At 38.7% G+C, this 24,671-nt stretch overlaps 1 protein-coding gene across 1 annotated transcript in view; it reads left to right on the top strand.

Moving 5' to 3' along the window:
- IMPG2 (interphotoreceptor matrix proteoglycan 2) overlaps positions 1 to 24,671 on the top strand; it is a 101,048-nt gene that overhangs the window by 19,679 nt on the left and 56,698 nt on the right. The window contains exon 4 of the mRNA XM_055259840.2: positions 10,192 to 10,223. Coding sequence (XP_055115815.2) covers positions 10,192 to 10,223 — 32 coding nt within the window. The remainder of the gene's footprint in view (positions 1 to 10,191; positions 10,224 to 24,671) is intronic.

Below are 24,671 nucleotides of genomic sequence, written 5' to 3'. Positions count from 1 at the left end.
GTACCATTTTTCCAACAGCATGTGCTCACTTTGTGTCTGTCTCACATTTTGGTAATTCTCAAAATATTTGAAACTTTAAAAAATTATTTTCTTTATCTCTTATGTGATCTGTGATCAGTGATCTTTGATTATTACAATTACAATCACTATTGTAATTGTTTTCGAGTGCCATGAACAATATCCATGTAAGACGACAAGCTTAATTGATAAGTGCTGTTTGTGTTTCAACTACTCCACCGACTGACTTTTCCTTGGTCTCTCAGGCCTCAGGCTGTCTCCTCAGGCCTCCCTATTCCCTGAGATACAGCAATATATATATATATATATATATTTTTGAGACGGAGTCTCGCTCTGTCGCCCAGGCTGGAGTGCGGTGGCGAGATCTCAGCTCACTGCAATCTCCACCTTCCGGGTTCACGCCATTCTCCTGCCTCAGCCTCCTGAGGAGCTGGGACTACAGGCGCACGCCACCACGCCCAGCTAATTTTTTTGCATTTTTTAGTAGAGACGAGGTTTAACCGTGTTAGTCAAGATGGTCTCGACCTCCTGACTTCATGATCCGCCCGCCTCGGCCTCCCAAAGTGCTGGGATTACAAGCGTGAGCCACCGCGCCTGGCCGATACAGCAATATTGAGATTAGGCCAGTTAATAACCCGACAATGGCTTCTAAGTGCTCAGGTGAAAAGAAGAATAGCATGTCTGTCACTTTAAATTAAAAGCTAGAAGTGATTAAGCATAGTAAGGAAAGTATGTCAAAGGATGAGACAGGCCTTAAGCTAGGTCTGTTGCACCAAACAGTTGGCTAAGTTGTGAACGCAAAGGAAAAGTTCTTGAAGAAATTAAAAGTGGGGGGCGGGGCCAAGATGGCCAACTAGAAGCAGCAGCAATCTGTGGCTCCCATCTAAAAGAACCATAACAGCATGTGAATCCTGCACTGGCAGCCAAGGTATCCAGGTTTTGTCATCAGAACTGACTAGGCGGCTGGCGTGACCCACAGAGAGGAAGGAAGAGCAGTGTGGTGCTACAGAGAGGAAGGAAGAGCAGTGTGGTGCTGCAGCCCCCAGCCAAGGCAGGCAGTGAGTGAGCCTGCTACCCAGCCTGGGAAAACGTGCTTTTTCCATGGAGCTGTGCAACCCACGGATCAGAAGATCTCACTTGTGAGCCCACACCACCGGGGCCTAGGGTCCCAACCACAGAACCAAGCAGATTTTCAACAGCCACTAAGCTAGAATCTGCTTAAGCCTGTGGAGCTCCCTGCGGGAGGGGCAACCAGCACCACTGCTGTGGCTGCCTGCTGTCTAAGCCCTTTGAGCTCCTTGCAGGAGGGGCTACAGCCGACACTGGGACTGGTAGCTGCCTAACACACTAAGGTCCCAGGGCGGGTGAAGGATGGCAGCCATGTCTATTCCAGGCCATGTCTTTCCGCTGCTGGAGCCAGGGAGGCTGGACGGCTTGGTCCCAAGAGGTATACCCCACAGCCCAACACACTGGCTGTGGCAGACTGCGGACAGAGCGCCTCTTCAGGCCGGACCTTGACACGTCCCTGCTCACTGGGCGGGGCCTCCCTGCAGGAACTCCAACAACTCCATCCAGGGGCTTAGGGACAGACTCTAATCTTCCTGGACCTGAGCCTCTAGGGGGAGGAGTGGCCACAGTATCCGCAGACCGGCAGATTTAGTCTTCCCTCCTGGTAGTTCTGAGGAATCTGGGTAGCCCAGATGAGTGGGTTTCCCCACAGTGAAGCACACCCCCTCCACCAAGGAACAAAGTGCTTTGTTAAGTGGGTCCTGTTCCCTATGCCACCCAACTGGGTGAGACCCTCCAACAGGGGTTGTCAGACACCCTATACAGTAGCATTTCTACTGGCATCAGGTTGGTGCCCCTTGAGATCAGAGGTCACAGAGGAAGGAGCAGGCACCCATCTTTGCTGTTCTCCAGCGTCCTCGAGTGACATCTCCAGGCATGGGAGTGAACCCGATGAGTAAGGCCTGAAGTGAACCCCTAGCAAACTGCAGCAGCCCTACAGAAGAGGGACCTGACCATTGCAAGAAAAACAAGCAAACAGAAAACAACAACAGCATCAACAACAAAAAATTCCCTACAAAAACCCAATCCAAGGGTCAGCAGCCTCAAGGATTGATACTAGACATACTTACAAAGATGAGAAAGAATCAACAAAAAAAGGCTGAAAACCCAAAAGGCCAGAGTGCCTCTTCTCCTCCAAATGATTGCAGTGCCTCTCCAGCAAGGGTGCAGAACTGGATGGAGGATAAGATGGATGAATTGACAGAAGTAGGCTTCAGAAGGTGGGTAATAACAAACACTGCTGAGCTAAAGGAACATGTTCTAACCCAATGCAAACAAGCTAAGAACCTTGATAAAAGGTTACAGGAGCTGCTAACTAGAATAACAAGTTGAGAGAGGTATGTAAATGACCTGATGGAGCTCAAAAACACAGCATGAGAACTTCATGAAAAATACACAAGAATCAGTAGCTGAATCGACCAAGTGGATATTAGAGTTTGAAGACTATTTTGCTGAAATAAGGCATGCAGACAAGATAAGAAAAAAAGAATGAAAAGGAACAAACAGAACCTCTGAAAAATATGGAACTATGTAAAAAAAACCAAACCTATGATGAGTGGAGTACTTGAAAAAGACAGGGAAAAAGGAACCAAGTTGCAAAACATACTTCAGGATATTATCCAGGAGAACTTCCCCAACCTAGCAAGACAGGCCAACATGCAAATTCAGGAAATACAGAGAACACTCTAAGATACTGCATGAGAAGATCAACCCCAAGACACATAATTGTCAGATTCTCTAAGGTTGAAATGAAGAAAAAAATGTTAGAGGCAGCCAGAGAGAAAGGCAGGGTTGCCAACAGAGGGGTGTCACATCAGACTAACAGTGGACCTCTCAGCAGAAACCCTACAAGCCAGAAGAGAGTGGGGGCCAATATTCAATATTCTTAAATAAAAGAATCTTCAACCCAGAATTTCACGTTCAGCCAAACTAAGCTTCATAAGTGAAGGAGAAATAAAATCCTTTCCAGACAAGCAAATGCTGAGAGATTTCATCACCATCAGGCCTGCCTTGCAAGAGCTCCTGAAGGAAGCACTGAATATGGAAAGGAAAAACTGGTACCAGCCACTGCAGAAACACACCAAAATATAAAGACCAATGACACTATGAAGAAACTGCATCAACTAGTGTGCAAAAATAACCAACTAGTATCATGATGACATAATCAAATTCACACATAACAATATTAACCTTAAATGTAAATGGGCTAAATGCCCTAATTAAAAGACACAGACAGGCAAATTGGATAAAGAGTCAAGACTCACTGGTGTCCTGTATTCAGGAGACCCATCTGACATGCAAAGACACACACAGGCTCAAAATAAAGGGATGGAAAATTTACCAAGCAAATGGAAAGAAAGAAAAAAAGCAGGGGTTGCAATCCTAGTCCCTGACAAAACAGACTTTAAACCAACAAAGATAAAAAAAGACAAAGAAGGGCATTACATAATAGTAAAGGGACCAATTCAAAAAGAAGAGCTAACTATCCTAAATATATATGCACCCAATATAGGAGCACCCAGATTCATAAAACAAGTTCTTAGATGCCTACAAAGAGACTTAGATTCCCACACAATAATAGTGGGAGATGCTAACACTCCACTGTCACATTAGACAGATCAAGAAGACAGAAAATTAACAAGGATATTCAGGACTTGAACTCAGCTTGGGATCAAGTGGACCTTAGTCATCTGCAGAACTCTCCAACCTCAAATCAACAGAATACACATTCTTCTCAGTGCCACATGGCACTTATTCTAAAATTGACCATGTAACTGGAAGTAAAACACTCCTCAACAAATGTGAAAGAACTGAAATCATAACAAATAGTCTCACAGACCACAGTGCAATCCTGTTAGAACTCAAGATTAAGAAACTCACTCAAAACCACACAGTTACATGGAAATTGAACAACCTGGTCCTGAATGACTCCTGGGTAAATAATGAAATTTAGGCAGAAATCAAGAAGTTATTTGAAACCAATGAGAACAAAGACACAACGTACCAGAATCTCTGGGACACAGCTAAAGCAGCGTTAAGAGGGAAATTTATAGCACTAAATGCCCACAAGAGAAAGCAGGAAATATCTAAAATCGACATGCTAACATCACAATTAAAGAGCCAGAGAGGCAAGTGGAAACTAATCAAAAGCTAGCAGAACACAAGAAACAACTAAGATCAGAGCAGAATTCAAGGAGACAGGGACACGAAAAATCCTCCAAAAAAAAAAAAAAAAAAATCAATGAATCCAGGAGCTGGTTTTCTGAAAAAATTAACAAAATAGATTGACTGCTAGCTATCCTAATAAAGAAGAAAAGAGAGAGGACTCAAATAGACACAATAAATAATGATAAAGGGGACATCACCACTGATCCTACAGAATTAAAAACTGCCAGCCGGGTGCGGTGGCTCACGCCTGTAATCCCAGCACTTTGGGAGGCCAAGGTGGGTGGATCATGAGGTCAGGAGATCGAGACCATCCTGGCTAACATGGTGAAACCCTGTCTCTACCAAAATACAAAAAATTAGCCGGGCGTGGTGGCGGGCGCCTGTAGTCCCAGCTCCTCGGGAGGCTGAGGCAGGAGAATGGCGTGAACCTGGGAGGCAGAGCTTGCAGTGAGCCGAGATCATGCCACTGCACTCCAGCCTGGTCCACAGAACGAGACTCCGTCTCAAAAAAAAAAAAAAAAGAAAAACAACAACAACAAAAAACTGCCATCAGAGAATACTATAAACACCTCTATGCAAAAAAAAAAAAAAAAAAAATCTAGAAGACCTGGATAAATTCCTGGACACATACACTCTCCCAAGACTAAATCAGGAAGAAGTCCTGAATGGATTCAGAATCCTGAATAGACCAATAACAGGTTCTGAAATTGAGGCAGTAATTAATAGTCTACCAACCAAAAAAAAAGACCTGGGACCAGATGGATTCACAGCCGAATTCTACCAGAGATACAAAGAGGAGCTGGTACCATTCCTTCTGAAACTATTGCAAACAATTGAAAAGGAAGGACTCCTCCCTAACCCATTATATGAGGCCAGCATCATCCTGCTACCAAAACCTGGAAGAGACACAACAAAAAAATAAAACTTCAGGCCAATATCCCTGATGAACATTTATGCAAAAATCCTCAACAAAATACTGGCAAACCCAATCCAGCAGTACATCAAAAAGCTTATCTAGCAGGATCAAGTTGGCTTCATCCCTGGGATTCAAGGCTGCTTTAACATAGGCAAATCAATAAACGTAATCCATCACATAAACAGAACCAATGACAAAAACCACATGATCATCTTAATAGAAGCAGAAAAGGCCTTTGACAAAATTCAACAACGCTTCATGCTAAAAACTCTCAACAAACTAGGTATTGATGGAACATATCTCGAAATAATAAGAGCTATTTATGACAAAAGCCCACACCCAATATCATACTGAATGGGCAAAAGCTGGAAACATTCCCTTTGAAAATTGGCACAAGACAAGGATGCCTTCTTTCACGATTCCTATTCAACATAGTATTGGAATTTCTGGCCAGGGCAATCAGGCAAGAGAAAGAAATAAATGGTATTCAAGTAGGAAGAGAGGAAGTCAAATTGACTCTGATTGCAGACAACATGGTTCTATATTTAGAAAACCCCATTGTCTCAGCCCCAAAACTCCTTAAGCTGATAAGTAACTTCGGCAAAGTCTCAGGATACAAAATCAATGTGCAAAATACCCAAGCATTCCTATACACCAATTATAGACAAGCGGAGAGCCAAATCATGAATGAACTCCCATTCGCAACTGCTACAAAAAGAATAAAATACCTAGGAATATGGCTAACAAGGTATGCAAAGAACCTCTTCAAGGAGAACTACAAACCACTCACTGCTCAAGGAAATAAGAGAGGACACAAACAAATGAAAAAACATTCCATCCTCATGAATAGGAATACACAATATCATGAAAATGGCCATACTGCCCAAAGTAATTTATAGACTCAGTGCTATTCCCACCAAACTACCATTGACATTCTTCACAGAATTAGAAAAAACTACTTAAAAAGGGCCCATATAGCTAAGACAATCTTAAGCAAAAACAACAAAGCTGGAAGCATCATGCTACCTGACTTCAAACTAGACTACAAGGCTACAGTAACCAAAACAGCATGGTACTGGTGCCAAAACAGACATATAGACCAATAGAACAGAACAGAGACCTCAGAGATAACACCACACATCTACAACCATCTGATCTTTGACAAACCTGACAAAAACAAGCTGGGGAAAGAATTCCCTATTTAATAAATGATGCTGGGAAAACTGGTTAGCTATATGCAGAAAACTAAAATTGGACCCCTTCCTTACACCTTATACAAAAATTAACTCAAGATAGATTAAAAACTTAAATGTAAAACCCAAAATCGTAAAAACCCTAGAAGAAAACCTAGGCAATACCATTCAGGATGTAGGCATGGGCAAAGACTTCATGACGAAAATGCTAAAAGCAATAGCAACAGAAGCCAAAATTGACAAATGGGATCTAATTCAACTAAAAAACTTCCACACAGCAAAAGAAACTCTCATCAGAGTGTACAGGCAACCTACAGAATGGGAGAAAATTTTGCAATCTACCCATCTGACAAAGGTCTAATATCTAGAATCTACAAGGAACTTAAATTGACAAGAAAAAAACCCCATCAAAAAGTGGGCATAGGATATACCACCATTTCTGAAAAGAAGACATTTATGCAGCCAACAAACATATGAAAAAAAGCTCATCAATACTGGTCATTTGAGAAAAGCAAATCAAAACCAAAATGACATACCATCTCACACCAGTCAGAATGGCGATTATTAAGAAGTCAAGAAATAATTGATTCTGGTGAGGCTGTTGAGAAATAGGAATGCTTTTATACTGCTGGTGGGAATGAAAATTAGTTCAACTATTGTGGAACACAGTGTGGTGATTCCTCAAGGGTCTAGACCCAGAAATACCATTTGACCCAGCAATCCCATTATTGGGTATATACCCAAATGAATATAAATCATTCTGCTATAAAGACACATGCACATGTGTGTTTATTGCAGCACTATTTACAATAGCAAAGACATGGAACCAATCCAAATGCCCATCAATGAGAGACTGGATAAAGAAAATGTGGTACATATACACCATGGAATACTACGCAGCCATAAAAAGGAATGAGATCATGTCCTTTGCAGAGACATGGATGAAGCTGGAAACCATCATCCTCAGCAAACTAACACAGGAACAGAAAACCAAACACTGCATGTTCTTATTGATAACTGGGAATTGAACAGTGAGAACACATGAACAAAGGAAGGGGAACAACATAAACCAGGGCTAGTTGGGGGGTGGGGGCCAAGGGAAGGGAGAGCATTAGGACAAATAGCTAATGCATGTGGGGCTTGAAACCTAGATGATGGGTTGATAGGTGCAGCAAACTACCATGGCACATGTATACCTACGTAACAAACCTACACATTCTACACTTGTATCCTGGAACTTAAAGTAAAAGTAAATAAATAAACAAATAAATAAATAAATAAATGTTAAAAGTGCTATTCAGTGAGTATATGAGTGATAAGTAAGCAAAACAGCCTTCTTGCTGATATGGAGAAAGTTTTAGTGGTCAGAGTGGAAGATCAAACCAGCCATAACATTCCCTTGACCAAAGCCAGATCCAGAGCAAGGCCTCACTCTTCAATTCCATGAAGGCTGAGAGAGGCGAGCAAGCTTCAGAAGAATAGTTAGAAGATAGCAGAGGTTGGTTTATGTAGTTAAGAAAAGAAGCTGTCTTTATAACATAAGCAAGTGCTGATGCAGAAGCTGTAGCAAGTTGTCTAGAAGATCTAGCTAAGATAATTTATGTAGGTGGCTACATGGAACAACAGATTTTTAATGTAAATGAAGCAGCCTTCTATTAGACAAAGATGCCATCTAGAACTTCCATAGCTAGAGAGAAGTCAATGCCTGGCTTCAATGAAGGACAGACTGAATTTCTTGTTTTGGGATAATGCAGCTAGTGACTTAAATTAGAAGGCAATGCTTATTTACTATGCCAAAAATCCTAGGGCCCTTAAGAAATATGCTAAATCTACTCTACTTATGCTCTATAAATGGGACAAAAAAGTCTGACGGCACCACATCTGTTTACGGTATGGTTTACTGAATCTTTTAAGCCCACCTTTGAAACCTACTGCTCAGAAATTTTTTTTCAAGTATCACTGTTTATGGGCAATGCACATAGCCACCCAAGAGCTCTGATGGGGATGTACAAGCAGATTAATGTTGTTTTCATGCCTGCCAATACAATATTTATTCTGAAGCCCATGGAGTAAGGAGTAATTTCAACTTTTAAGTGTTGTGATTTTAGAAATACTTTTCATACAGCTGCCATAGATAGTGATTTCTTTGATGGATATAGGCAAAGTGAACTGAAAATCTTCTGGAAAGGATTTACCACCTAGATGGCACTCACAACATTCATGACTCAATAGGTGAGGTCAAAATACCAACATTAATAGGGATTTGGAAGACGTTGATTCCAACTCTGATGGATGACTTGGAGGGGTTCAAGACTTCAGTAGAGGAAGTAACTGCAGATGTGGTGGAAATAGCAAGAGAACTAGACTTAGAAGTACAGCCTGAAGATGAGACTAAATTGCTACAATCTCATAATAAGACTTGAATGAATGAGAAATTTCTTCTTATGAATGAGCAAAGAAAGTTGTTCCTTCAGATGGAATCTACTGCTGGTAAACATGCTGTGAACACTATTGAAATGACAGTAAAGGATTTAGACTATTAGATAAACTCAGTTGATAAAGAAGTGACAGGATTTGAGAGGATTGACTCCAGTTTTAAGAGAACTTTTAGATAAAATGTTATCAACATTATATATCACACGGAAATCTTTTATTAAAGAAAAAATCAATCAACGGGGGCCAAATTCATTGTTGTCTTATTTTTGTGAAATTGCCACAGTTACCTCAATCATCAGCAGCCATCATTCTGATTAGTCAGCAGCCATCAACTTGGAGGCAAGACCCTCCAGAAGCAGAAAGATGATGACTTGCTGAAGGCTCAGAGGATTGTTAGCAATTTTTAGCAATAAAGTATTTTAAAATTAAGGTATATACCTTTTTTAGATGTGATGCTATTGCACTTTTAATAGACTACAGTATAATGTAAGCATAACTTTTATATATACTAGGAAACCAAAAAATATGTGACTTGCTTTATTGGGATATTTGCTTTATTGAGCTTTTATTTGGTCTGGAGCCAAACCTGTAATATATCAGAGGTATGCCTGTAATTGAAACCATGAGAGTGGCTGAGATTATTCTGGGAGAGTCTGTAGAGCAAGAAGAGCAGTGAGTCATTTCTAAATGCAATGAGAGGTATTTAGAGTAACAGTCTCTTTGTTTTACTGATGAGGAAATTGAGGCCTGGCACTAGAGAGATTTTGGGATTTTTCTATATAGCTAAGGAGGGGAAACTGGAACTTGAAACTATGTCTTCTGATTCCAAGTCACTATTCCTTCTATCATATTGATCTCAAAATAACAATCCTAATTTAGGGGAAACTTGCAGGCAGTTTGCTTTAGAATGCCCCTGGGGAATAATCCAATTATTGATATGATATGTCTTTTTTGTCTGAATTCTGTAGAAACAAACTTATCAATTATTTTATCCACATGTTTACATTGTTCTAGGATGAGAATTATTATAAATACATTAGATAAAAAATTATTTGATTCTAAGTCCATGGCAGGTTTATGTAAAACTCTGCAAATCTATAACTTTTATACCTTTATAAAATGATTGGCAGATCAAGCCTGTTATTTGAGCCCATTAAGAAAGAACATAGGAACTTCTGTGCATATAAGCAGAGACTGAATGTCAGGGTGTTGCTATAGTCACACAACAAACTTGGTATCATTATTACCTGTTTTAATCACTTGTCTAACCATAGAGAATAGTAACATAGATTCTACCATGGTAGGGCAGTAGTGGTCTCTGTGAAATAAGTTTTATTTACTCCTTAATAACTGTTGTTAACTCAGTCATTTTTATATCTTTGTTTTCCTTAGAAACTGACTTATGCAAAGGAAACTGTAAGCAGGTGAGTATCTCTTTTTCCCAAAATTCATGTTTGGCAACACAGATGTGTCATAGCCTAATTCAAGACTCACCCCAAATTTAATGGTGCCTTTCTATTTTCTTACCAGTTTGCAATGACCAGGGCTGTGGATAAGTCCCACATGTTTTTCCTCATTCCCAGGCCACCTTTCTTTCCAGACCATGACCACAGCCACTGTGCGCATTTGCTGTCTGACCTTATTATGAGGCAAACTTGCTCCTCTCTTAGATAAGAAAACAGATTTATGGTTTATATGGAGTGAACTATTGTTGTTGAGGTTTAAAGGCTAATGATGAAATTGTTCTGAAATGGTACACCACAGTGGAGGATAGTTTATTAAATGATGGATGGTGCTATGGATCAATTTATTGACTATTGATGATTATGTTCTTGAAACATAGGAATAGCATAACCTATTATGATTCTTGACTATGTTCACTGTGGGCTTAGAGCTAAGGTTTCTGGTTTCTGGGAAGTATTAGTACAAAGAAGATCACAGAAGGTAAGGGATTTTGAGCCTATAGGGGCTAAAGCTTTCCAATTCTATTCATCCTCAGAACATCTAAATTATAACAGCGTGTGGGTAGTTATATAGGAAGGTACCACTAGAGCATGCAATCCAGGTCATAGTCCAGAATTTTGCCTCAAATTAGAGGGAAGGACAGATTGAAAAAACCAAGTAGGTGAGTCAGTGTTCAGAGATCCAACCTGGGCATCAGAGTCAGGGCAAAACCATAAATGGAATATATATGTGGGTGGTAGTGGGGTATATCCAGGTTTCAAATCAAACACAAGTGAATAGGAAAGAAGTGGGACTCTGTGTGGTCTTATTCAAACAGCCAATGGCACTGAGTCTATACCAGGGTGTAGGATTGAGCATTTACTTAAATATGGGGCCATGTGGTCTCTTGGGTGTGGTTTACTCTGTTTTATTTTTTACATTTATTTATTTAGAAACAGGGTTTTTCTCTGTCACCCAGGCTGGAGTGCAGTGGCATGATCACAGCTCACTGCAGCCTCACGCTCCTAGGCTTAAGTGATCCTCCACTTCTGCCTCCCAAGTAGTTGGGACTGCAGGCACACACCATCATGCCCAGCTAACTTTTTTGTATTTTTTTGTAGAAATAGGGTTTTGCTATGTTGCCCAGGCTAGTTTTGATCTCCTGGGCTCAAGCAATTGGCCCACCTCAGCCTCCCAAAGTGTTGGGATTGATTGCAGGCATGAGCTACTATGCCTGGCCGGGTGTGGTTTCTTCACCACAGAGAGGCAGAGCTCAGAGAGATTCCTTGTGATTGCCATTGCAACAGACAGTGGATCTGTAAATCTATAGTTGTAATGATAGAACCAGAAGGAACCTTAGAGGTCACCTCATCCAACTTTCACAGTCTATTGGCTCGATTAACTTCTCTAAGCTCTCTTTAAGTTCATTGTGCCCGAAGCTATATCAATCATTTCTTCACAAATCTGTTTCTTTCTATGTTCCTCTCATCAGTGAATGAATGGCATTATCATCCATCTAGTTGCCCATATTCTTTTCTCTTGCTTTCTCCCTTCCTTCTCCTATTTTCTAATTATCTCTTGATTCCATCCATTTCTCTCTGACCCCACAGTCCCTATACTAATTCATATAATCAACACTTATTTCCTGGTACAAAGGCTTGCCAAGAGGTCTCTCTACTTCCCTCTGAGCCCTCCTCTCCACCCTGGCCAGAAATCTTCAAAAGAATAAATTTGATCATGTGCCTCTCCTCTGTAAGACAATTTAATAGTTCCTCATTGCTTTTAAGATCAAAATTAACATGACCCGCAAGGCTCTTCACAGTTAGGCCTGTGCCCAGCCTCATCTATCTCAGTTTCCTTCTCAAATTCTATGGTTCAGCCATAGTTTTTTAGAGTACTCTTGAGCCATTATGTTTCCATATTTGTTGCCTGACTAACATTATCAAACATGTAATAGCATTTTAACATTTATCGATTGCTTACAGTATATTAGATATTTTACGTGTATTAATTTATTTAATCCTCTGAGTTTAGCCCTCTGAATTATGTACTTTTACTATCTTTATTTGATAGATGAAGAAACAGTATTAGAGTTTAAATAACTCAAGGTAATCCAGCTCATTTGATTCTTAAGCATCTGATTTTTAACCTGTATTAATACTGCCTTTTACTGTGTAAAATATGTCAACTCACTTAATTATTACAATAACAACAACCAAAAACCTAAGTTAGTAATACTCTTACAGGAATCCAAAATATGAATAAAATCAGTAATTGCACAAAATACCTAAAGTCTGACTCTTGAAAAACCTACTATGTAGCCTTTAGCAGGCTTCTGTAGGATCCTGACAAATGAATAAAAAAAGTATCTTACTCATTTTTGTAATCCTAATAGGTAACATTCTTGAGGAAATGAACTGTGTTTTAGGATTTGTTGTAAGCTCTACATTAACTAGCACCAAGCGTGTATGTAGTATAATCCTAATATGTACAGTTCATATTGCTTTGGTTGACTTTGTTTAACCAATCAGACCAATATCAAAACATACTTGTGTTCGTAGTGTAGCATATGTGCACACACACCCATACATAGAGAGAGGGAAGAGAAATCAATTCAAAAGGATGACTTAAAAAATTTAGCTTTTATTTTAGATATAAAGGATACATGTGTAGGATTGTTACATGGGTATCTTGGACCCAGGTAGTGCATAGTACCCAATATGTAGTTTTTCTTTTTTTTTTTTTTTTTTTTTTTTTTTTTTTTTTTTGAGACGGAGTCTCGCTCTGTCGTCCAGGCTAGAGTGCAGTGGCGCAGTCTTGGCTCACTGCAAGCTCTGCCTCCTGGGTTCACGCCATTCTCCCGCCTCAGCCTCTCCGAGTAGCTGGGACTACAGGCGCCCGCCACCACGCCCGGCTAATTTTTTTGTATTTTTAGTAGAGACGGGGTTTCACCGTGGTCTCGATCTCCTGACCTCGTGATCCGCCCGCCTCGGCCTCCCAAAGTGCTGGGATTACAAGCGTGAGCCACCGCGCCCGGCCTCCAATATGTAGTTTTTCAACCCACACCCACCCACCCTCTAGTAGTCCACAGTGTCTATTTTCCCTATGTTTATATCCATATATGCTCAATGTTTACCTCTCACTTATAAGTGAGAACATGCAGTATTTGGCTTTCTCTTCCTACATTAATTCACTTAGGATTATGGCCTCCAATTCCATCCAAGTTGCTGCAAAAGACATGAGTTCATTCTTTTTCCTCGCTGCATAGTATTCCATGGTGTATATGTACCATATTTTCTTTATCCAATCCACCATTGATGGGCACCTCAATTGATTCCATGTTTTTGCTATTATGAATAGCTAATGATGAACATATGAGTGCATGTGGCTTTTTGATATAATGATATGGGATTGCTGGTTTGAATGGTAGCTCTGTTTTAAGTTCTTTGATAAATCTCCAAACTGCTTTCACAGTGGCTGAACTAATTTATATTCCTACTAATAGTACATAAGCATTTCTTTTTCTCTGCAACCTCATCAACGTCTGTTATTTTCTGACTTTTTAGTAGCCATTCTGACGGGTGTGAGATGGTATTTCATTGTAGTTTTGATTTGCATTTCCCTGAGTGTTACTGATGCTGAGCATTTTTTCATATATTGACCTCATGTATGTTTTCTTTTGAGAAGTGTCTGTTCCTTTGCCTACTTTTTAATGGGGTTATTTGCTTTTTGCTTGTTGAATTGTTTAAATTCCCCATAGATTCTGGATGTTAGACGTTTGTCAGATGCCTAGCTTGTGAATATTTTCTCCCGTTCTGTAGGTTGTCTGTTTAGTATGTTGATAGTTTATTTTGCTGTGTAAAAGCTCTTTAGTTTAATGAAGTCCCACTTGTCAATTTTTGTTTTTGTTGCAATTGCTTTTGGGGGCTTGGCCATAAATTATTTGCCAAGGCCAATGTTGAAAAAGATATTTTCTAAGTTTTCTTCTAGAATTTTTATAGTTTGAGGTCTTACATTTAAATATTTAATCAATTTTTAGTTAATTTTGGTATATGATAAAACGTAGGCTTCCAGTATTTTTATTCTACATATGGCTACCCAGTTATCCCAGCAGCATTTATTGAATGGGGAGTCCTTTCCTCCTTGTTCATTTTTGTCAGTCTTGTTGAAGATCAGATGGTTGTAGATGTGAAGCTTTATTTCTGAGTTTTCTATCCTGTTCCATTGGTCTATTTACTGTTTTTGTACCAGTACCATTCTGTTTTGGTTACTGTAGCTTTATAGTATAGTTGGAAGTTGGATAGTGTGATGCCTCTGGCTTTGTTCTTTTTGCTTAGGATTACTTTGGCTATTCAGGCTCTTTTTTGGTTCCACGTGAATTTTAAAGTAGCTTTTTCTAATTCTGTGAAGAATGACATTGCTAGTTTGATAGGAATAGCATTGAATCTGTAAATTGCCTTGGGCCGTATGGCCATTTTAATGATATTGATTCTTCCAATCCATGAGCATGAGACTTTTTTGATTGATTCAGCTTTGGGTGTGGCCAAGGTTGCCACAATGTAAATTTTGCAAAGGCTATGTTTCCATATTAATTAATCATGATTACAAGCTAAGTACATTTTGTTCCAATAGATTCTGTGTTACTATACCCTGACAGCAACACAATATTCCTGAAAACCTAACTTCAGACCTTACTGGATTTCATCATTCAAAGAGGAAAAATGTAGATCTGTGCTTTTTTCCTGCTAACAGATTTATTTCTTGCATGATGTATCAGCTAATAAATACCTGATCACAGTGCACCTCATTCACGACTACTAGGCGGTGATTAACGAAGGAGGGGAAATGAATGAAAGTCTGTTAATTGGTTAAAGCAGAATGGATTTTCTCTGGAGCTGCCCCAAATTGATCATCTCATTCATTTCCTTGGGTTCTCCTGCCTGCTGATTCAAACTGTCCCGTCTTTCTGTGCATCAGCTGGAAACAAACACCTTCATTCTCTCCTTCACCATCCCAACTCCCAAGAGGAATTTTTACAAAGAAAGATAGAATGATTCTGCCCATGTGAAGAAAAAGTTTTTCATCATAAGAACTAGCCTATGATGCAGCACATGCCATCAGAAGCTAGACTGGTAATGCAATGCACATGTAATGTGAGTACATATATCTACAGATGTTGAGGCAGTATAATTTCCAAGCATTCAAAGTACTGATGTGCACTTGAATGTTAAAACATCATAAAGATGCCAAGGGGAAGAGAGATGAGACTTTTTCTTCATTATCTTGCCATAGAATTAGGCTGGTAGACTTCATGGTAGACCACTATAAGAGGTAGACCATAATTTATTTTTCTGGATTGGATATTGAAGCATGCCATTTCACTCTAAATCTGGGCCTAACAACTAAAAATACTAACATATCAGCAGTCGCTTAGAATATTGTGAAAAGCTTCTTACTCACAAGAATGGATAATGATGTTTGCCCTTTTAAATGTTTTAGAATAACCATACTCAATAATCACCTAATTAGAATCATTTTAATTAAAATTAAAAATATTAGCTAATACTAATGTATTAGTTATAGGCCAGACATTGTTCTAGGTACTTTATTACTTGTATTAATTTACTTAATCCTCTAAACAATATAATGAGGTAGGTATTAATATTATACTTCTCTTAAAGAGGAGGAAATTAAGGTATAGAGAGTTTAAGGGACTTGTCCAAGGTCACAAAGCCAGTGTTCAACCCCTATGCTGTAATGAATATGTATTTAAATTATTAGAATATTTTACATCATTCAGAGATTAAAAAATCGGTTTTCTTTGTCGTGCATATATGTGTGTGAATGAGAAAGACAAACATGAAGAATGAAAAAAAGTATTTAAATGGTTTCTATAATTTACATACTAAAAGCCCAGACTTCATCACTACACCATGTATCCATGTTACAAAATGGCCCTTGTACCCCCTAAATCTATCAAAATTTATAAAAATTTAAAATTAAAAATGATATAATGAACTTTTGTATAGATATTTGTACCAGTTTTAAAATTGTATCTGCTGAAATTCAAAGGAGCTAACTTCAAATGAATAAAGATTTAGAAAGTAACTACTTTATATTAGACAGACTTCTCCATGATAATGTTTCTCAAACCATCAGTTGTCAGCATATTGAATACGTACCTTGTGGCCTGGCTGTGAGTCCATGCAATGAGGCAGTATATGAGAGAGACAGAGCTGTAGACAGGAGAGAAATAGAAATTTTAGTGTTTGTCTTATCAACAACTTATGCTAAATCTTGGTTGTTTCACTTTATATAAAAGTATCTGTTTCTCAGGCTTTAGGAAAGCATCAAATGATCAAGAATAGGATTCCTAGAAGAGCAGGAAGTCTACGTCTTTCTGTGTCTGTAGCGCATTCAGTGAGAGTAGGGGCAGAAAGTACCGATCCCTGTGTGTCTGTCAGGGATGTGGCCTAGTGCAGGGTTATCCTTTTGGTGCACACTGGCAGTACTCTTGGGGCAAAGATGGACCAGTAGACGGATAGTGGTGATACTCCCTGACCTCTTATGAGATGACATATCCCCAACCCTACCATCATCCCTTACACATCTGCATTTATAGACATATAGAGCTTTACATTTTAACAAGATTTTTTTACATTTAATTGTCACAATTACCCTATGAAATTTTTACAGGATGAAAAATTCTCTATGAAATTCTCTGACATTCACAAAACTTAATGAGACTTGTTTACAATTCCAGTCATTAAGTGACAGAAAAATGGAACTATCAAATTAGTTAACAGTCTCTGGGACATTCTAGCAATGTCAGCAAAAGGAAAGTTAACTAATTTGATGGTTGTGGTTTATTAGAAAGCAAGAATTCAGTAATGGTTCTATCTTTTTTTACAGTTTTGTTTCTTTAAAAAAAGGTTAAGTTATGAAATATCTCAGACATAGAGACAAATATTAAGCCTACTCTGACTCTGGCCCTCTCAAACTTGTGCTGCAGGAGATGATGGTAACTACAGTAAGCAGATGGCATTGGAAGTGCCTTGGAATCCTGTGTGCACAGCTAGGACAAGGAATATCACTTCTTTTAGAAACTGTTAGGCGCAGATTTTGAGTCTGTCCTAAATATACATGAATTTGTTTGTTTAATGCCTACTAAGGATATTTATGCACTCTCCTTTTGCCATTCAAATGATTTTGTTTTTTTTTGTTCATATTGATAAATAGATCTTGATTTAGTTTCTTGAATTGAATATTAGAATTTGTTTACCCATAAAAATATTGATTCATTGGATTCATTAAAACAATGAGTCTCTTTTACTGGAAAGTTCTCTACTCTCTGGGAAGGTTTACTAAGAATAGCACTGGACTGGGCATCAAGAGACCTTTTCTTTTTGCCTCTACCTGGCTACTTTGATTTTGGATAAATGACTCAAACAATCTGATGCAATGTTTTTTATCTATAAACTGAGAAGATGGAAGGCAACTCATATTTATGATGACATCTCTATGTGAATGTCAAGTAGACATTTCAAACTCAACACATCCACAACTGAATTCCTGGTTCTCCCATGTCCCCAACCCAATTAACTCTGCATTTCTATTGGTGACAACTTTATCACGTCTGTCATGCAGACCAAAACTTTGTGATCATGCTTTATATTTCCATTTCTCCCACACCTCACATCCAATCCATCAAGAATTTCTGTTGCCTGTAGATTCAAAATATATCTCAAATCTGATCACTTTTCACCATCTTCACTGCCACCACCCTGGTATGAGCCACCAGCGTCTTTTATTTTTATAATAGCTTCTTAACATATCTAACCCTTTCCCAACTACAGTACATTTTCAACACAGCAGCCAGAGTTATTTTTTATTTTTCTTATTAGTTTATGTATTTGTCAGCTAAGGGGATTTTAACATTTGCTTAGAACAGTGTTTATCAAACTTTTCTCCCAAAGTCCTCAATGGCAGAAAATATGGGCAGTATAGCTCAGAGTTTTTTTGTTTTGTTTTTGCAAATCCAAACATCCTTTTCTTTTCTTAAGACTTCATGCACTCTTTTGTATTTTGCTATGTAGTATATCAGTATATATAAATTTTATATAAATTGGTTTATTTCCTCAAATATCACACAAAATGGGAGCTTTAGAAATGGAGCCAAGTCTACTCTATGGCTTCTGGCAATCTACTGTATATTCTGCATATATGTACCATGTTGGAAAGAGTCTTAGAACAAACAAACTTATAGGGTTTATTCAAAAAGTTTCTATGAAAACAAAACGCCTTCATCGTATAGTTAGTTCTACTATAATGTGATATATTATTTGCTAAAAATTGTTGAAAATCATGCGATAAAAACTACAGGGGCAATGGGAATAATAAAGTTAGGGGCACAATACCCAAGAACTTTGTCAACAATACATTTTTTAAAAAAAGGAACCTAGTGGCTGGTGCGGTGGCTCACGCCTGTAACCCCAGCACTTTGGCAGGCTGAGGCAGGCAGATTACTTGAGATCAGGAGTTCAAGACCAGCCCGGCCAACATGGTGAAATCCGTCTCTACAAAAATACAAAAAAAATTAGCCAGGCATGGTGGTGTGCACCTGTAATGCTGACTGCTCGGGAGGCTAAGGCAGGAGAATAGCTTGAACTTGAGAGGTGGAGGTTGCAGCGAGCCAAGATTGTGCCACTGTACTCCAGCCTGGGCAACGACAGAGTGAGACTCCATCTCAAAAACAAACAAACAAAAAGTAACCTAATAAAAATGGTAGCACAGTTTACATGTCCCATGTGGTTGAGAAATACACAAATACCATAATAAATATGTCACTTAACCTTGATGGATTTCTGACATTTGTTCGTAAAATTGGATACTGGAAAGATCGTAGCTTATAAATTATTGTAAAGTGATGGAAGGAGAGTTATGTGAAGAAGGACGGAAAGTTGTAACACCATATGAGGGTAGGTGTGGTTCATAACTCATGGGTGAACTGAAGTAGCTGGAAGATGTCTGAAGTGTTGGGCATGAGAGTGCTTGGTGTATTCGTATGTGGCCTCTCTTCATCTTGGTGGTTTTGTTTATTCATCTAGCGTTTCTCACAATGAAATTGGGTATAGGTAAAGAAGAAATCTGCATTATGCTCAACTGTTTCTTAATATATTAATCATGTTGAAACAAATTTACAAATAAATAGCATAGCAGAACTAACCGTATGTATCATGTATCTCTATTGATAAGTCACTGCCTGTACTAGGTATAATAGAGGATACAAGATATTCACTATTCTTAGAAAATAAGGCATATAAAGAAATAACAATACATATGAACTAAAATATAAGTGAATTTTGAAAATTTAAAAATTTGTATTCTGCCTGAAACTAGGGCAGATGAGGTTGAAGTGGGGTGGAGACTGCCGACTGTGGGAGATGCTAAAGGGGGTGACATGGGGCTAGCTCACACTGGGATTGATACCATAGGAGTGGCCTAAGAATTTACTCAGCCTACCTTTCTCCAGTTGAATATTACAGTCATCCATTAAAACCCTTATTTGCCCACGATTTCCATGGACCACAAAGCCAAATACATATTTTTTTCAGCAAATATTTTATTCTCTTTGGAATGACATGTGTCACTACTCCATTAACTCCTGTTTCCACTATTCAAATTTATTTTTATAAATTTTTTGAGATTATTTTTGTATTCTCTGTGTAAAGAGATTCTTGTATTAGTTTTCTACTGCTGCTTTAACTAATTAGTCTTGACCTTGGCAGCTTAAAACAACATGGATTATCTTATAGTTCTGTAGTTCAGAAGCTTCCTTTGGGTCTCAAAGTATCAGCAGGGCTGTGTTCCTTTTTAGAAGCTGTAGGGGAGAATCTGTTTTCTTGCCTTTTCTAGCTTCTACAGACCACCCACATTTCTTGGCTCATGGCCCACTTCCATCTTCAAAGCCAGCAATGGCCGGTGGAGTCTCTCTCACATTCCATCACTCTGACTTGCTTCTGTCTCTCTCTTCCACATGAAAAGGGTCCCTGTGATTACATGAAGCCTACTGGATAACCCAGGATACTCTGCCTATTTTAAGATCTGCCGATTAGCAAGCTTAATTCTACTTGCAACCTTAATTCCCCTCTCTGGGGATTAAGATATGGACCTCTTTGGGAGGCTAGTATTCTGCCAATCACAATTCTCTGTAATTTAAATTGCAGACCTCTATGCAAACTCTAATACAGCTAATGTATGTCTTGCACCAAATACTCTGCTATATCCTATTTTAAACATCTCCTGCTATCAGTTGCCAACTCTTAAAAAGAACATTTTCTGCCTGTATTCAGGACCTTACATTCTGTCTTTCCTCTTAGAAACCTCTGCCTGTCATTATTTCTCTCTTTCTCCTGAGTCTCCAACTTCCTTCTTTACTAACTCTTTCCCATTAGTATTTAAACATGCTGAAGTCCCTCTCATGTTACCTATTTTTAAAACAGCCCGCATTTGTCTCCATTATAGCCAGACATCTTGAAAGAATGTCCACTTAGCTCCAATCACTCCTTAAACTCCTGCCATCTGGTTTTACGGTTACATCCCCAATAACGAGTGCAAGGTTCATCCTAGGATATGTGCTTACTAAATATTTGTTAAATTAATAACAGAATTTCTGCCTAATCACCCGAGTCTATTATCAGGTCTCTGGTGATATTCTCAGTGTAAGGACTGCTCTTTGGGATTATGTGTGTGTGTCTCAATTAATTTACATTTGAAGTTGAGAATTGTAGTTGAGAATACCCATCATGGATCACAAAGCCAAATATATATATATATATATATATATATAATTTTTTTTTTTTTTTGCAACAGAGTCTCGCTCTGTCACTCAGCCTGGAGTGCAGTGGCCCAATCTCAGCCCACTGCAACCTCCACCTCCTAGGTTCAAGCGATTCTTCTGCCTCAGCCTCCCGAGTAGCTGGGATTACAGGCGTGTGCCACCATGCCCAGCTAATTTTTGTATATTTTTTAGTAGAGATGGGGTTTCACCATGTTGGCCAGGCTGGTTTTGAACTCCTGACCTCAGGTGATCTGCCCACCTCGGCCTCCCAAAGTGCTGGGATTACAGGCATGAGCCACTGCGCCTGGCCTATATATCTATATAGATATATAGATATAGATATTTTCAGCAAATGTTCTATTCTGTTTGGGATGACATATGTCATTGTCCCATTAACCCGTTTTATATTTGTTTAGTATTTCATACTTTTTCTGATGCTTCTGTATATAATATTTTATTTAATTTTTGTCAACACCTTCTTGAAATAGGCAGACATGGAGGTGTTCTTGTTTTAAAGGTTAAGTTCTTGAGGCCCAGAGCCACTAAGGTATTTCCCTAAATCATACACAAAGTTAATGATACATCTAGGACTAGCACTCAGGTTTCTTAACTCCTTTCTTTGAGTTCTTTTGCTGTCACATGTGATTATAGTAACATATTTGAGAGCAAAGCAAAGTATAGAAGATATCAAGGGGAGTAGGAATCTGCATATGAACCTGAGCTTGGCTTGTTTTACAATGTCTTTAAATGTATGTTCTATATAGCTGTGAGCATCTTTTTACACGATCCCACCTGAATTCCATTGACATGATTAGGTAGTCATGGTGAAAAATGAATAATGTGCTGGATGAACTGAGGAAAGGAGATAGTAAGGGGTGGTATGTTATTAATATTAAGCTAAAGATCTTAGCTGAACAGCTTCAACTTTGTGGTTTGACTTAGAAATGAAGTAGTATTTCTCTTTCCAAACTCAATACACCTCTGTGTTCTAGTGCTGTTGTGAGTGACATTCTAAAGGATCTCTGCAGGAGGAATACTTAATGAAAACATGTGAAAAGATTCTTGTTGTTAAGGGTTCTTTACTGTCTCTTGAAAGGAGAGTGGGTGGTTGAGGGATTAAGAGTTGGACTGTAGGCAAATGATTTAAATTACTGAGAGTTTCCTACTTATCACTATTAAAATAATGTTATTTTGAATTCGGCAAGGTGAAATCTAGTTCAACTGAAGTAAACTTCTCCATTCTGAATGCTTGCTTAGTTAGAGAATTAGCTTAAATTTGATTTGATGTCGGAGACAATTTAACTCACCCCAGGTGAAGTCCGGTTTCTCTGCTACCTCATCCCAACATCCTATTCTAGTTGCTGTGTTGTGCTTTCATACCTTTGCCTTATTGTGACCCTTATATCTGGTTGCTCTCCATAGAGCAACTCTAACCAGGTTCCCCTTCCTCTTTCTGGGACCTTATACACTGATTTTTAGGTCATTTAGTTTTTATAGGCCAATATCATGAAGGCCAAGTGAAACCCTTCTAAAGAGTAGGGATCACATAAGGGCCATGTTGTGAAGCAGTGATTTGAGGTGAGTAAGAATGAGGTTTCTGGCATCCAGTGGGCCTATTTTACATCATAGCTCCTCCATTGGCTTAGCTGTGTGACCCTGAGCAAATTCTTAACCTCTTCTAGCATTAGTTTCCTCATCAGTCTAAATGGGATCATAGGATCTCCTTCTTAAGGTGGTTGCCAGAATTAAGTTAGTTAACCTAAATAAAGCACTTAGCAATGTATGACACATGATGAGGGCTCAGTAAATTTAGTTGTAATTATTCTTGCTATTATTATTCAAAGAGAACTGGATACAGTTAGGAATTTTTGTGTGAGCCTGGGAAAGTTGCTTTACCTGTTTGGACCTTATTTCTTTCATCTATGAAATGAAGGTACTGAGAAGGGGTACTGTCATGTGGACAATTGATGGACCCTATTCAGGCCTGATTATGTTAATGTTTCTTCTGAATGCATCTGAATCCCATTTTTTTCAGCTCCATCTTCTGTAACCCGAGAAGCCTCTTAATGCTTCCTCATCACTCATGCTGTCCTCTGCTCATCAAAATAACTTGTCCAGATGTCATATCCCTTTAGGTTCTTCTAGATTAGTAAGCGATTTTATGCAAATATGCTCTAAATAAACAATACTGATGAGTTTTGTGTAATAGTTTAATATCTTACTTTTTTAGACAGAATTTTTAAAACCAGAAGGATCTTTATGGTGAAGTTTTTTTTTTTTTTTTTAACTTATGTTTCTCAAATTTTCTACCAAAGCCTGGGCATTTAGAAAACATGCCCCTAATTGACCCTCCCATACCAGCTCCAATCATAAAATGTCTTTGAATTATCATATTTTATCTTCATATTCATTTAAACTTTATATTCTATTCCGTAATATAGCTATGTTTGTTATAATATTAAAAGGTTTTTAATTATACATCCGTTCTTATTTAACTCCTAACCTGTTTAAGCTTCTAGTAAAACTGATGCCTCAAAATGTGTGTCATGTTTATCTCGAGGCTTTGAGTACCTCTGTAATCTAATTTAGAGCAGTAGGGTGATCTAAAGGTGTGTGGCTCTGAAGATGTGACTTACTGGGCACATCACAGACCTGGGCACGTCTATGCGGGAGATATTTTTGACTGTTGATCAAATTACTTTAGGAAGTTGACTTGGTAGCATTGAAGAGAGTTTTTATTTATTTATTTATTTAGAGGCAGAGTCTTCCTCTGTCACCCAGGCTGGAGTGCAGTGGCACAATCTTGGCTTACTGCAACCTCTGCCTCCTGGGTTCAAGTGATTCTCATACCTCAGCCTCCTGAGTAGCTGGGATTACAGGCATGTGCCACCATGCCTGACTAGTTTTTGTATTTTTAGTAGAGACGGGGTTTCACCATGTTGCCCAGGCTGGTCTCGAACTGCTGGCCTCAAGTGATCAACCTGCCTGGACCTCCCAAAGAGCTGGGATTACAGGCATGAGCCACCGCGCCCGACTTGAAGAGAGTTTTTAATTGCTATGAGTTGAAAACAGACAATCACCACTGATCCAATATCTTTGGAAAAGGTTAAGGGAATAGCCCTTTTCCTCTTAGGACATGTGTACAAACTTGAAAATTCTAAAAAGTTCCCAAATTACTGTAATTTAACGTTTATACCTTTGGGATATGTGAAAATATGGACTTGTGGAAACCTATTTTCTTTCCTTTAGGAGGAGAGGCTTTCTTAGATGATCTTCTGATCTCTTCTTATCTTTGTTTGCAGTTGCAGAGTGGCGTGGTAAAACAACAGCTAGGAGACCTGATACCTGTTAGCAATGGGGCCTACAGCAAATAATTTCTCTAAGCCTGACTTTTTTTATATAAATAGGTTTTATGATTTCAATGATCTCTCAAATGAGATCAGGTTTGTGGTTTTATGTTCCTTCTAGCAGCCACTACTTTCTTGTCTATACTACTTGTCTCATCTGTAATTATTGATTTAGTGTGTATAATTTCTATAAGACTGTAACCTTCATATACAATGGGTGTTTTGCTCACAATTATATGCCA

This window comes from Symphalangus syndactylus, chromosome 21 (genome assembly GCF_028878055.3).
Source record: "Symphalangus syndactylus isolate Jambi chromosome 21, NHGRI_mSymSyn1-v2.1_pri, whole genome shotgun sequence".
NCBI lineage: Eukaryota > Metazoa > Chordata > Mammalia > Primates > Hylobatidae > Symphalangus > Symphalangus syndactylus.
This window is presented reverse-complemented; position numbering and strand designations above follow the sequence as displayed.